The sequence below is a fragment of the Lynx canadensis genome, chromosome C2 (assembly GCF_007474595.2).
Source record: "Lynx canadensis isolate LIC74 chromosome C2, mLynCan4.pri.v2, whole genome shotgun sequence".
Lineage (NCBI taxonomy): Eukaryota > Metazoa > Chordata > Mammalia > Carnivora > Felidae > Lynx > Lynx canadensis.
Window position 1 is genome coordinate 76,072,316 of NC_044311.2, and position 12,767 is coordinate 76,085,082.

At 46.3% G+C, this 12,767-nt stretch overlaps 2 protein-coding genes across 2 annotated transcripts; one reads left to right on the forward strand and one right to left on the reverse strand.

Annotated features, from left to right (window-relative positions):
* On the forward strand, positions 1-9,180 carry PSMD2 (proteasome 26S subunit, non-ATPase 2). Its single transcript, XM_030330276.2, has 21 exons — positions 1-162; positions 622-678; positions 1,032-1,196; positions 2,093-2,214; positions 2,378-2,602; positions 2,891-3,049; positions 3,206-3,350; positions 3,536-3,596; positions 4,094-4,240; positions 4,409-4,515; positions 4,710-4,837; positions 5,062-5,149; positions 5,927-6,089; positions 6,209-6,310; positions 6,723-6,868; positions 7,123-7,206; positions 7,436-7,604; positions 7,692-7,786; positions 8,002-8,128; positions 8,568-8,686; positions 8,839-9,180. The coding sequence occupies exons 1-21, from the start codon at positions 28-30 to the stop codon at positions 9,019-9,021; spliced, it is 2,727 nt and encodes a 908-aa protein (XP_030186136.1). The 5' UTR covers positions 1-27; the 3' UTR covers positions 9,022-9,180.
* A 582-nt stretch (positions 9,181-9,762) lies between these two features.
* Positions 9,763-10,200, reverse strand: LOC115523976 (ubiquitin-like protein FUBI). Its single transcript, XM_032594720.1, is given in 2 exon segments — positions 9,763-9,954; positions 9,957-10,200. Coding segments are annotated over 2 exon segments (432 nt in total). The 3' UTR covers positions 9,763-9,766.
* Positions 10,201-12,767: the final 2,567 nt, after the last annotated feature.

Genomic DNA, 12,767 nt, shown 5'->3' on the forward strand with positions numbered 1-12,767 from the left:
CGCAGCAGGCCGGTAGTGGCCGTGGAGATGGAGGAGGGTGGCCGGGATAAGGCTCCGCTGCAGCCTCAGCAGCCTCCGGCGACGGCACCGGGCATCGCGGACGAGAAGCCGGGCGGCAAGGAGCGGCGGGATGCTGGCGACAAGGACAAAGAGCAGGAGCTGGTGAGGCGCAGCCCTGGGAGCAGGCGGAGGAGGCCGCGGGGCTGAGTCACGGCGGCTCCGCAGGCCTTGGGCCCGACTCCCAACGGCCCCGCAGCGTCTGGGAGAGGGCGGATGGGGCGACCCTCGGGACTCCTGGCGCTCAGCCTCTCTGCCCCTCATCCTCCATTCCGCGCTGTGTCGCCTTCGCCGACGTCACCAATACTCACCACCGACTTGTGAGGTGGGACCGGGGAGGTCATGTCACCCCTATTTTTTAGTACTACATTCACGCAGCCTGGCCCAGAAGCCAGGTTGCCTTCTTTCCTGCCTTCCAGCCAGAGTGCCATTCCTCCTCTCTTTTCGTGCCCACCTGGTCCCTTCTAAGGAGGCAGGTTCACTCTCTACCTGCCCCAGGGTGAATGGGAGGAGGATGTGTTTGGGATTCCTTCTCTTGATGAACTTCTTCCCCCAACCCTTCAGTCTGAGGAGGACAAACAACTTCAGGATGAACTGGAGATGCTCGTGGAACGACTGGGGGTGAGTCATGATGTTGACACGAGTGGGTACATATTTGGATCTTTGCTGCATGTTGCTTCATTCCATTTTGGGGCAACAATTTCTATGTGAGGTATAGGGAAAGATGGACTGTTTAGGGTTAGCGTTATGGTGATGTTGTGAGAGAGGAGAATTACAAAGGATATTTGGAAGATTGTGTAGCTTACTACAAACTCTCAACTGGGATCATTTGTTTTTGTACCAGGCAGTGAGCAGGGAGTTGGGGAATCACAGATGAATAAGACAGTCACTTTCCTAGGGGAGTTGGTAAACACCTGTGTTTGACTTGAGAGATGTGGCTTCTTCTTGTCTGAGCCCTAACATCTCCTGAACAGGAGAAGGACACATCTCTGTACCGACCAGCCCTCGAGGAACTGCGGAGGCAAATCCGATCTTCTACAACTTCCATGACTTCAGTGCCCAAGCCTCTCAAATTTCTGCGTCCACACTATGGCAAACTGAAGGAAATCTATGAGAACATGCCCCCTGGGGAGAATAAGGTAAAACGGTTTCAGAAGCTGGTGGAGGTCTAGCTTAGGAATTCCTTTTCATCTAGACCATGGGGCTCATGGTGAGTCACAGGAAGCCTAAGGGATTTGAGATCTGAGCTAGTTGAACACAGTTGATCATGCCAGTATGTTTTTTACTGGGATAAAAGCTGACAGGAGGATTGCCTTCTCAGAATACACTGTTTTCTGTCATTTATGGTGGACCTTGGGATTTCTTTTTCATGATCTGTTGTTTTTCTTTAGAGTACTCTCTGTGCCCAGGGTGGGTCTCAAACTCACAACTCTGAGATCAAGAGTCACATGCTCTACTGACTGAGAGGCACCCCTCATGATCTATTTTTAACTTATATTTAACTTTGATCTTTCTGTTTCCTTCATATCCCATGTACATTCACTTGTTTTATTTCTAAAATAAACCCCTCGTTGAGTCACTTCTCTGTCTAATGGTGCAACCCTAATCCAGGAAATCTTCAGTTCTCACCTAGAGAACTGCAGCCGTCTAACTGGCTGCCTTCCTTTTGTTCGTGACTTATACAGTTTGTCTTTCGTATAGCAGCCACAATGGTCTTTCTAGATTGTGAAAATCTTTTCTTCTTAAAACCTTTTAATAGTTCATTATTGCAGCTAGAATAAACTTTAGAGCCTCCATCTTTTTCCATTCTCTCCTTGTTATCATTCTTCAGCCATGTTGGTTTAAAAGGGAGATAGCAACACTAACCTTAGGCTTATCTTGAGCCTTAGCTTAGATATAAAGTATGTAAATTTCTAATACAGAGATTGGTGAAGAGTTACAACTTAATTAGAGAGATAGTGACCTTAGCCTTGACTCCATAATGTCCCACTACTCTCACCCTGGACTTGACTTTAAAGCACTGGTTTCTTTGTAGCGTTTTGCTGCTGACATCATCTCTGTTCTGGCTATGACCATGAGTGGGGAACGTGAGTGTCTCAAGTATCGGCTGGTGGGCTCCCAAGAGGAATTGGCATCATGGGGTCATGAGTATGTGAGGTAAGACCTTTCTTTCTTGAGAATCTAAAAGCGTTTTGAGACACAATTCTGAGTTCTGTCTTGGAGTACCTGTGTATTGCGTTTCCCAAATACTGAATTCCTTGAACCATAGAAATGCTTCCTGTGAAGTTGTGCCCCCTTAATGGTCTGGGCCTATCCATAGGCATCTCGCAGGGGAAGTGGCTAAGGAGTGGCAGGAACTAGATGATGCGGAAAAGACACAACGGGAGCCACTGCTGACCCTGGTGAAGGAGATCGTCCCCTACAACATGGCCCACAACGCGGAGCACGAGGCCTGTGACCTGCTCATGGAAATTGAGCAGGTAGACATGCTGGAGAAGGACATTGATGAGAATGCATACGCCAAGGTCTGCCTCTATCTTACCAGGTAAGTGAACATGGTAGGGATGGGTAGTAGGCCTACCCTCCCCAGTATTTCTTTCTCAGTTGTGATTTCTCTGTTCTCTCAGAGCATCTTTAGCATCGGGCTGCTGTTGATTTGTTGATGTCTGTGAGCTTCTTGAGGACAGAGACTTATGTCTCTTTAGTAGTCTAGCATGTAGCATAATGCCTGGTATACAGTAGTCATTTAGTATTTATTTTGGATAAGTGAATTAAATGGGGTAAATGAATGTTCCAGAACTTCCTGACTCCTTTGTTATTTCTGTCTCTGTAGCTGTGTGAATTATGTGCCCGAGCCTGAGAATTCTGCACTACTGCGCTGTGCTTTGGGTGTGTTCCGAAAGTTCAGTCGCTTTCCTGAAGCTCTGAGATTGGCATTGATGCTCAATGACATGGAGCTGGTAGAAGATATCTTCACCTCCTGCAAGGACGTGTATGTAGAGAGGAAGTTGGCAAAGGAAGACATGAGCTCATGGATGGGGCATTTGTATGAAGAGCTGGGACTTGTAGTTTCTGGTTAAGGCTGGAGGGGCTTTTCAGTCCCCTTAGTGGACTAGGGCTGAGCTGATATGATGGCTCTCTCCCACAGGGTAGTACAGAAGCAGATGGCATTCATGCTTGGCCGTCATGGGGTGTTTCTGGAGCTTAGTGAAGACGTGGAGGAGTATGAGGACCTGACAGAGATCATGTCCAATGTGCAGCTCAACAGCAACTTCTTGGCATTAGCTCGGGAGGTGAGACCCTTTGCCCTTTTCCATCAAGGCTTTTTTTTGGTTGTGGTTCTACTCGTCATTTCACCTCCCTGACTATAACTTTAACTAGATTCTCATTGGTTAGAATTGCTATTCAGTGGGAAAGCAGAAGGGGACAGCTGGGGGAGTAGTGGGGGAACAGTTGTGACCCTCTGACTTCTCTTCAGCTGGATATTATGGAGCCCAAGGTGCCTGATGACATCTATAAAACCCATCTAGAGAACAACAGTGAGTAGCCATCTCCATGTGTGTGAGGACTGGAGAATTATTATTATTTTTAAATGCTTCTTTCTTTTCTTTTTTTTTCTTTCTTACAGAAAGAGCAAGCAAGGGAGGGGCAGAGAGAGAGGGAGACAGAATCCCAAGCAGGCTCCATGCTCTCAGCACAGAGCCTGATGTGGGGCTCAAACTCATGAACTGTGAAATCATGACTTGAGCCGAAACCAAGAGTCGGATGCTTAACTGGTTAGCTGAGTCACCCAGGCACCCCAGGACTGGAGGATTCTTAATTATGAACCTTGTATTTGGAGTGGTGGCTTGGTCCAATGTATTTATCCCTTAGAGCTAAGAGTTCCTACATAACCTTTTCTCCAGGTCACTGTTGGGGGCATAGACAGAGGATTCTGAGGGGCCGGTTCAGAGCCAGAGACCAGCCACCATGCTGTGTTCCTTTATTGTGCTACTCTAAACCTTTCTGCCTTTCCTTTCATTTCCCTCCTGTGCAGGATTTGGGGGCAGTGGCTCTCAAGTGGACTCTGCCCGCATGAACCTGGCCTCTTCTTTTGTGAATGGCTTTGTGAATGCAGCCTTTGGTCAGGACAAGCTGCTGACTGATGATGGCAACAAATGGCTTTACAAGAACAAAGACCATGGTATAACTTTATGCCTACTTTATCTTTGTTTTGCTTTGGTCGTTTCTTTTGTCCTAGTTTCATGTGTTAATGTGATGGGTCCCCAGCGTAGTTTTTTAGAGAGCTCTTTGTAACAATTTTCTTAGGGTAGGATCATTTTGAGATTGATAGATTTTTTCCTTGGTGTAGGAATGTTGAGTGCAGCTGCATCCCTTGGCATGATTCTGCTGTGGGATGTGGATGGTGGCCTCACGCAGATTGACAAGTACTTGTACTCCTCTGAGGACTACATCAAGGTTGGTCTGGGCATAGCCTGATAATGGGGACATTCTCCTACCATGTTCTAGGGCCTCAAGGCCTCCCTTTCACTGGTAAGATCTCTCTGTTTTCAACTCCAGTTAAGGTGGAAGCTACAATGAAGTCCATGTTGTATCCTTTGTGGTGAGGAAGGTACAGTAGCCTGAGGGAAGAATCTATTTGCATTTTGCAGTCAGGAGCCCTTCTGGCCTGTGGCATTGTGAACTCTGGAGTCCGGAATGAATGTGACCCCGCACTAGCACTGCTCTCAGACTATGTTCTCCACAACAGCAACACTATGAGACTTGGTTCCATTTTTGGGTAAGGCTTCTTGCTTCTTCTGGTAGTACTTAGCCTGTAAGCTTTGTGAAGACAGGAACTGGGTCCTTTTCATCTTTGTTTTGCCAAGACTACCACCATATCTGTTGAGTATTTGGCTCTTGGTGACTGTTGAAATGATGAATAAATGACCAGTCCTCTTTTTGTTCCTTCTTTGTCCTATCCTTGGTTGTGTGTCGGGGACTGCCTTTCCCTTGCTTTTGCAGGCTAGGCTTGGCTTACGCTGGCTCCAATCGTGAAGATGTGCTAACACTGCTGCTCCCTGTGATGGGAGATTCCAAGTCTAGTATGGAGGTGAGGAGAGGCTGTTGGACTTTTAGGGGAGGTAGGGAAGGTGCTCTGTGTCCTACCACTCTGTGATAAGTAATGAAAACTGTGTGTGTGTGTGTGTGTGTGTGTGTGTGTGTGTGTGTGAGTGTGCACGCACACACACGTGTTTATGGGGGTGATATGTGTCACTTCAATGGAATCTCTTGGAACTGGTGGTTCCACCTAGGTGGTGTTGAGGTTAAAGAGGTAACATTTTGGTATTGAGTTCCAGCCCTTGAGGTCCATGAGGAAGTACTCGGCTAGAGTGGGGAGTAGCTTAATCCAGCTTGGGGTGGCTGATTCTCATTCGTTGTTTTAGTCATTGGCCAACCTTAAGTTTTCTTAGTTGTGGAGAGTCATATTAGTAATAGATAAATTTAATATGGTGGCTAAAAGCATAGCTTTAGTCAGAAAGACCTCAGTTCAAATCTTGCCGCCTCTGCTTACAAGCAGTGTGATCTTGGACATGTTACCGAGTCTCTTTAGGTTACATTTTCTTCATCAATGAAAGAATAACAGTAGTAGGACCTGTTTCATGGGGTTATGAGAATTAAATGTTAATAGCGTACAGAGCAGTTGATGTGGCTGATAAATCATAAACATTCAGTGAATGGTTGCTCTTGTTATTTTGACATGCCATCAGAAAGGGATCACTACCTAGTGTGGTTACAGTGGCCTGAAGGAATTGGCTATCTTGAATCGAGGTAGGTATACAGCTACTTTAATAACTTACGTATATAATACTGATTCTCCTATTTCTAGGTGGCAGGTGTGACAGCTCTAGCCTGTGGAATGATAGCAGTGGGATCCTGCAATGGAGATGTTACTTCCACCATCCTTCAGACCATCATGGAGAAATCAGAGACTGAGCTCAAGGACACCTATGCCCGTTGGCTTCCTCTTGGACTGGGCCTCAACCACTTGGGTGAGGGGATATCTCTCTGGGCAAAGGCTGACAGTAACTGGATACAGCAGAGGTCTTATGTGTTAGGCTGTGCTGGATGGAAGGAAGTGTCCTCTTGACTCCTTGAATTTGTCCTGTAGGGAAGGGTGAGGCCATCGAGGCAATCCTGGCCGCGCTGGAGGTTGTGTCAGAGCCATTCCGCAGTTTTGCCAACACATTAGTGGATGTGTGTGCCTATGCAGGTCTGTGTCTTTGTGCCTCTCCAGTGACTCCTTACTTCTCTCTTGGACCTTTTTTCAGACTTTTTTCCTTTCTCAGTAGTCCTTTATTTATTTATTTGTTTATTTTTAAGTTTATTTATCCTGAGAGAGAGGGAATATGCGCATGTGCATAGGGGAGCAGCAGAGAGAGAGGGAGAGGGAGAATCCCAGGCAAGCTCCATGCTGTTAGCACTGATCCCCATGTAGCACTCAGTCACAACCGTAAGATCACGACATGAGCCCAAATCAAGAGTCAGAGGCTTAACTGACTGAGCCACCCAGGCGCCCTCTTTCTCTGGTTTGCTTTTGGATTCTTAACTTCTGTTACTGGAATAAACTTTTCTTTGGTGCCTTCTCCTTTCTACTCTTTCTCACCCTTACCACCATGCTGCAGGCTCTGGGAATGTACTGAAGGTGCAGCAGCTGCTCCACATTTGTAGTGAACACTTTGACTCCAAGGAAAAAGAGGAAGACAAGGACAAGAAGGAAAAGAAGGACAAGGACAAGAAGGAAGCCCCTGCCGACATGGGAGCACATCAGGTTCTGTGTGCAACTGGGCACTCTCTGAGTCAGGCTCTGAGAAAAGATACCTGTGCAGAGGAGCTGGGTTTGGGTTTGTTTTACAGACCCTGTGGGTGGTGCTGTGTATTGAGACAGGCATTAAGCAGGGTTCTATACATAAGGGTCAGGGTGTGCCCCCACAGGACAGTTTTTTTTTCTTACATGGGACTTGAGTCAAGGGTGAGCTTTTTGTTCCCTGAGCTTACTGGATTCTGGTGCCTCTTCGATTGCAGGGAGTGGCTGTGCTGGGGATTGCCCTTATTGCTATGGGGGAGGAGATTGGAGCAGAGATGGCATTACGAACCTTCGGCCACCTGGTGAGTATCACATGGAGGAGATTGGAATATCTACTGGTTTTGGTGCTTGGAGTTCCCCAGAGGAGACTTTGCTGATGGGTTTTCTCCTTTCTCCTGGTTGAGAAATAGTCTTTTTGCTATGCCCTTTCTGTAATATTTGATAAAGGCCTCTATTACCTATCAAGTCTCTTCCTATAACTGAGTTTGTACTGCTTTCTGCGATGCTCTTGTTACTCTCTTTTATCACCAGCTGAGATATGGGGAGCCAACACTCCGACGGGCTGTGCCTTTAGCACTGGCTCTAATCTCTGTTTCAAATCCACGACTCAACATCCTGGATACCCTAAGCAAATTCTCCCATGATGCTGACCCAGAAGTTTCCTACAACTCCATTTTTGCCATGGGCATGGTGGGCAGTGGTGAGTATCAGAAAAAGGTCAGAAAAAGAAGTAGCTTGAGGGAATGTTTGAGGCCCATTTTTCAACTCTAATGGTTAACATTTCCAGGTACCAATAATGCCCGTCTGGCTGCAATGCTGCGCCAGTTAGCCCAGTATCATGCCAAGGACCCCAACAACCTTTTTATGGTGCGCTTGGCACAGGTAAAGAATAGAACTGTTTTCCTTAAAGTGTGCCAAGGGAGGTATCCGTGGTGATGGAAGGGGGACATGTAGTGAATGACCTCAGGGGACTTTGAGTTCAGCCAGGAGGGAGTGTATGAATGAGTTGGGGTCTTTCTATATGGCCAGGTTAGGTGATGTCTCCTCAGATGTGACCTTCACTTCTCTCTCTGTTGTTGTTTTTTTTTTTCCCCCAGGGCCTGACACATTTAGGGAAGGGCACACTCACCCTCTGTCCCTACCACAGTGACCGGCAGCTTATGAGTCAAGTGGCAGTGGCGGGGCTGCTTACTGTGCTTGTCTCTTTCCTGGATGTCCGTAACAGTGAGTTCCTGTCAAGAGTCTCATACAGTGGCACATGACCCTGTCTCCACCCTTACCAGAGCCACCTTATAATTTAGGAGCAAGACTCCAAATTAGCTCTGTACCATTCTGGGTCCCAATGTTCTTTGGGCCTGTGATGGGCCTAATGGAGCTCATCTCCCACAGTTTTGATCTGGCTCAAAGAGATTGTTTTCAAGGATGAAGAGCTGATCCCAGTTTCTGCTCCAAAGTGACTGGGGGAAATTGATGATCAAGTCTGAAGGCTGTGGTAGAGTAAGGTGGGGGCATCTCTGGTTTGTAGTAGGGGTATATGAGGGGAGGAGTGTTGGTTCAGCTGAACGACTGAGGGATTAGAGAGTCAGAGCTGGAGTGGAGTCCCAGGGTTCAGGCCACGCCTGCCTTGATGCCTCTAACTGTTTGTCCCGTGTTCTTCCCTCAGTCATCCTAGGCAAATCACATTATGTATTGTATGGGCTGGTGGCTGCCATGCAGCCCCGAATGCTGGTTACATTCGATGAGGAGCTGCGGCCACTGCCGGTGTCTGTCCGTGTGGGCCAGGTGAGGGGTTGAACAGACGGGAGGGCTCTAGAACTTGGGGAACGCACACGTACCTGTTTCTCTGAAACTGGTATGGGCACTGGGTTGTTACTGCACTCCCATCTGCACACTCCCATCTGCTACACCCCCATTTCAATTTTCTCACCCTACAGGCAGTGGATGTGGTGGGCCAGGCTGGCAAGCCTAAGACTATCACAGGGTTCCAGACACACACAACCCCAGTATTGTTGGCCCACGGGGAGCGGGCAGAATTGGCCACTGAGGAATTTCTTCCTGTCACCCCCATTCTGGAAGGTTTTGTTATCCTTCGGAAGAACCCCAACTATGACCTCTAAGTAGCTACCAGGGACTCTGAGCTGCTACTGATAGGCCAGCGGGCCATGCTTCCTGTTGTCAGGCATGTGCACTGCTCTAGACCTTTGGGGGAATTGGTACCTCCTGTTATTTTGTTACTGAGTGAGATAACTTTGTTGAATAAAGACCTTTATCCCTGAGGTCCCTCTATGTCTGTTTTCTGGGGTGTTGTGGCCAGAGGCCAGACTGGGGTGGGGAGTGGATGTGAAAAGGCATTGTTTATAGCAACTCTGAGCCGAGGCTAGCAGGGAAGCTGCCCTGAATGGAACAAATTAAACTCCATGCCTTTTTCCCCTCTTTCTTAATCATCCTAAAATAGTGATTCATCTTTAGGGGCATGGACCCCTAAGAAGCTGATAAGTGCAATGGATTGTCCTTCTAGGAAGATTTTAATACCAAAGTTTAATACATTTAATACATTTTAATACTGTTACAAATAATATTTTGATACAAACTGTTACAAATAACTTTCTGAGGGGCTGTGTATCCCATCCCCACCCCCACTCCCACCCTGCCAATGCACATCCACCTCAAGCCCATCATTCACTGACTTTGGGTGAAGAATCCCTGTTCTAAGCAGCAGCAGAGTCGGCCTTACTTTCTAACTTCTCTGCTGCTAAATGAAAGGGATATATATATATATATATATGTATATATATATATATATATACATGTATATGTATATGTATGTATATGTATATACACATTTTTTCTTTTTTGACTGGACTATGTGGCTTTATTGGGGAAAGCCAGGATTACAATGGATTTAAGAGTTGGCATTGGGCCCTTCTTGCCAAAGGAGGGCACAACATTGACTAAGCTCTGGTTGTACTGCATCCACTGCTTGGCTCGGCTTGTCTTCTTTTTCTCCTGTTTGACCACTTTGGAAGTCTGCTCTCTTACTTTCCCAACATGGCCAGGAGACCATGGACTTTACCTCCAAGCATGTGGCCAGCTACTTCCAGGGTGGTCAGAGCCTTCAGTCCACACTGATCTAGGGTAGCCTCATCCTCTAGGGGCATGCCTGCCAGAAGTACGACTTGATCTTCTGAAGCGATGCCCTCCAGAGAGGCTACATGAGCCTTGATCTGAGCAACCGTCTGTCTCCTGTCTGGTGACCTTGAGGTGTATAGCTCCCAGGCACAGACAAAGAGCTGCATGTCTGTGACTGAGCAGCCAGGGACATTTTTATCTCCTGTGATCCTCTGTGCCTCTTGGAAGGCTTCTATTGGAGAGGTTTAGTCATGTTCACATCTACTGGGCTATCTTTGCAGAAACTGGATGTAAGAAAGCTTGACCCTGACTTTCCTCTTAGTGTAGCAATGGGATAAAGGAGTGGCCTCCTTCCTGGGGTGTAATCACTTTTGATCTTTGTGGGGTTGGTATGAATATAGCTATGCTGCCAATTGGGGCTCGGACCCCTGTGGATGCAGTGCAGAAGAACATATGGCCCTGCCAGATAATCATAGCTAGCTAACCAACGCTTTCTGTAGGTTTAGTTTACAAGCAGTGCCTGGCACTTAATAGGTCTATAAATGTCGAAAGAATAATCGTTCTATATACCTCAGATACCTCACAACAGCTCTAAGGGGTAGGTATTATCTCCGTGTTTTGGTGAGGGATATAAAGTTTGAAAAGAGATTCACCCAATTTATCCAAGATCACATAGTAAGTGGTGGAGCCAGGATGGGAATCTAAATTTGTTTGACTCCAAATCTGTCTCTGTAGCCTTGGAAACTTGTGGACGCTATCGTAGTCCAAGGTTTTGAGTAGCTGGAGAGTAGTAACTTTGGATTAGTGTCTCTATTATCTTCTTTCTGTTCTTATTTGGCAGCCTGTATAAAACCTGTATTAAAAGTTAAAGTACTGGACCTGGGAGTCAGTAGACCTACCTGTCATACCCCTTTAATGGAATTTTCTGTAGTACTGGGCAAATCAGCATGTCTGATGAGCCTCTGTTATCTGTAAAATGGGAATATGGTAATTGCTTTCTCTGATATGCAATGGTGGTGATATAAAGATAAATTAGAAAGTGATTTTTAGGGGTGCCTGGCTGGCTCAGTGGAGCATGCAACTCTTTACCTCAGGGTTGTGAGTCTGAACCCCATGTTGGGTGTGGAGTCTACTTAAAAAATGATTTGTAAACTGCAAAACACTCTAAATAAAAGGATAATTCTTTGGCAAATCAGTGATTGTGCTTTAGGGTAAATTTTCATAATGACTCTTAACCTTTCGCTTTCAGTCATTCATTCAGCAACAAATATCAATGGAGCCTTTTATTCTGCATTGGACATTATTTTAGTTTGTGGGGATACAAACATGAGGGAAAAAAGCCAAACCCTATCCTCAAAAAGCTTATTTAATGGAAAAGAAAACAAAGGTGATATATTGTTACCAATACCATACTGGAGTGTGAAGAAGCTACCCTGGGATCCTTAATGTGGAGCCTTAATGCCTATGTAAGTCAGGGGAGAATTTTGCAGTAAATGGGACCTAGAGGAAGAGGAGTTTGTCCAGAAAAAAAGAGGGTAGAATATATCTAAGGGAGTAGGGAAAGGAGGAAGGCGGAAAAGCTATTTATTTTCAGAAACCATGGATAGTTTGCTTTGGTTAAGTGTACAGGGCCAGGAAAAGTGTGGTAGGAGATACAGTAAAGAGACCCAAGCTCAGATCGGGTTTGGAAGAGCTTTGTTGTGTTACGAAGTTCACAGTATCTCTCAATAGAGACCACTGAAAGAGAGCAGGGAAGTGACATCAGTTATCTGGGTGAGAAAGCTCACCATGAAGGCTGGGAGACCAGGCAAAGGAAATAAATGCCTGAACTAGGGCATTAGAAATGGGGAAGGGCAGGAGAAAGATTTTTTTTAAAGATAGTCAATAGGACTTGAATTTGATCCAAATACCGAGGGGACCTGGTGTCTGATTACAGGTAGTATGTGGATGGGAAGGAATGGAGTATTAATCCCAGATTTTCAGCTTGGGTGCTATTCATGGGTAAAGAACACAGGGGCACTTGGGTGGCTCAGTCAGTTAAGCTTCCAACTTTGGCTCAGGTCATGATCTCATGGTTTGTGAGTTTGAGCCCTGCATCGGGCTCTCTGCTGTCATCACAGAGCCTGCTTTGGATCCTCTGTCCCCCCCACCCTCCCTATGCTCTTTGTCTCTTTCTCTCAAAAATAAAGTTGGGACGCCTGGGTGTCTTGGTTAAGCATCCGACTTCTGCTCAGATCATGATCTCGCCGTTCGTGGGTTTGAGCCCTGCGTCAGGCTTTGTGCTGATAGCTCAGAGCCTGGAGCCTGCTTCAGATTCTGTGTCTCCCTCTCTCTCTGCCCCTCCCCCGCTTGCACTCTCTCTTTCTGTCAAAAATAAATAAACATTAAAAAAAATTAAAAACAGTAAACTTAAAAAAAAATCTTAAAAAATAAAAATACACAGGCACCAACATGTATGGGGTTGAGGTGGAGGACTCTTGCATAAGGAGAGATGATAAGTTCCTATCTGGGCATACACAATTTGAGATACCTGTGGGATGATTAGGTGGAGATGTCTTTTAGGTGGTACCTTATTCTAACTGGAGTTCGAGAGAGAGGTTTCTGAGTTGGAAAACAGATTGGCATGTAGGTAGTAATTGAATTTTATTTATTAGTTGGCTTAGGGAGGAAGAGAAATGAGAAGAGTAGAGGAAGGGGTCATACATGATCGAGTCAGAACACTAGATCTACATAT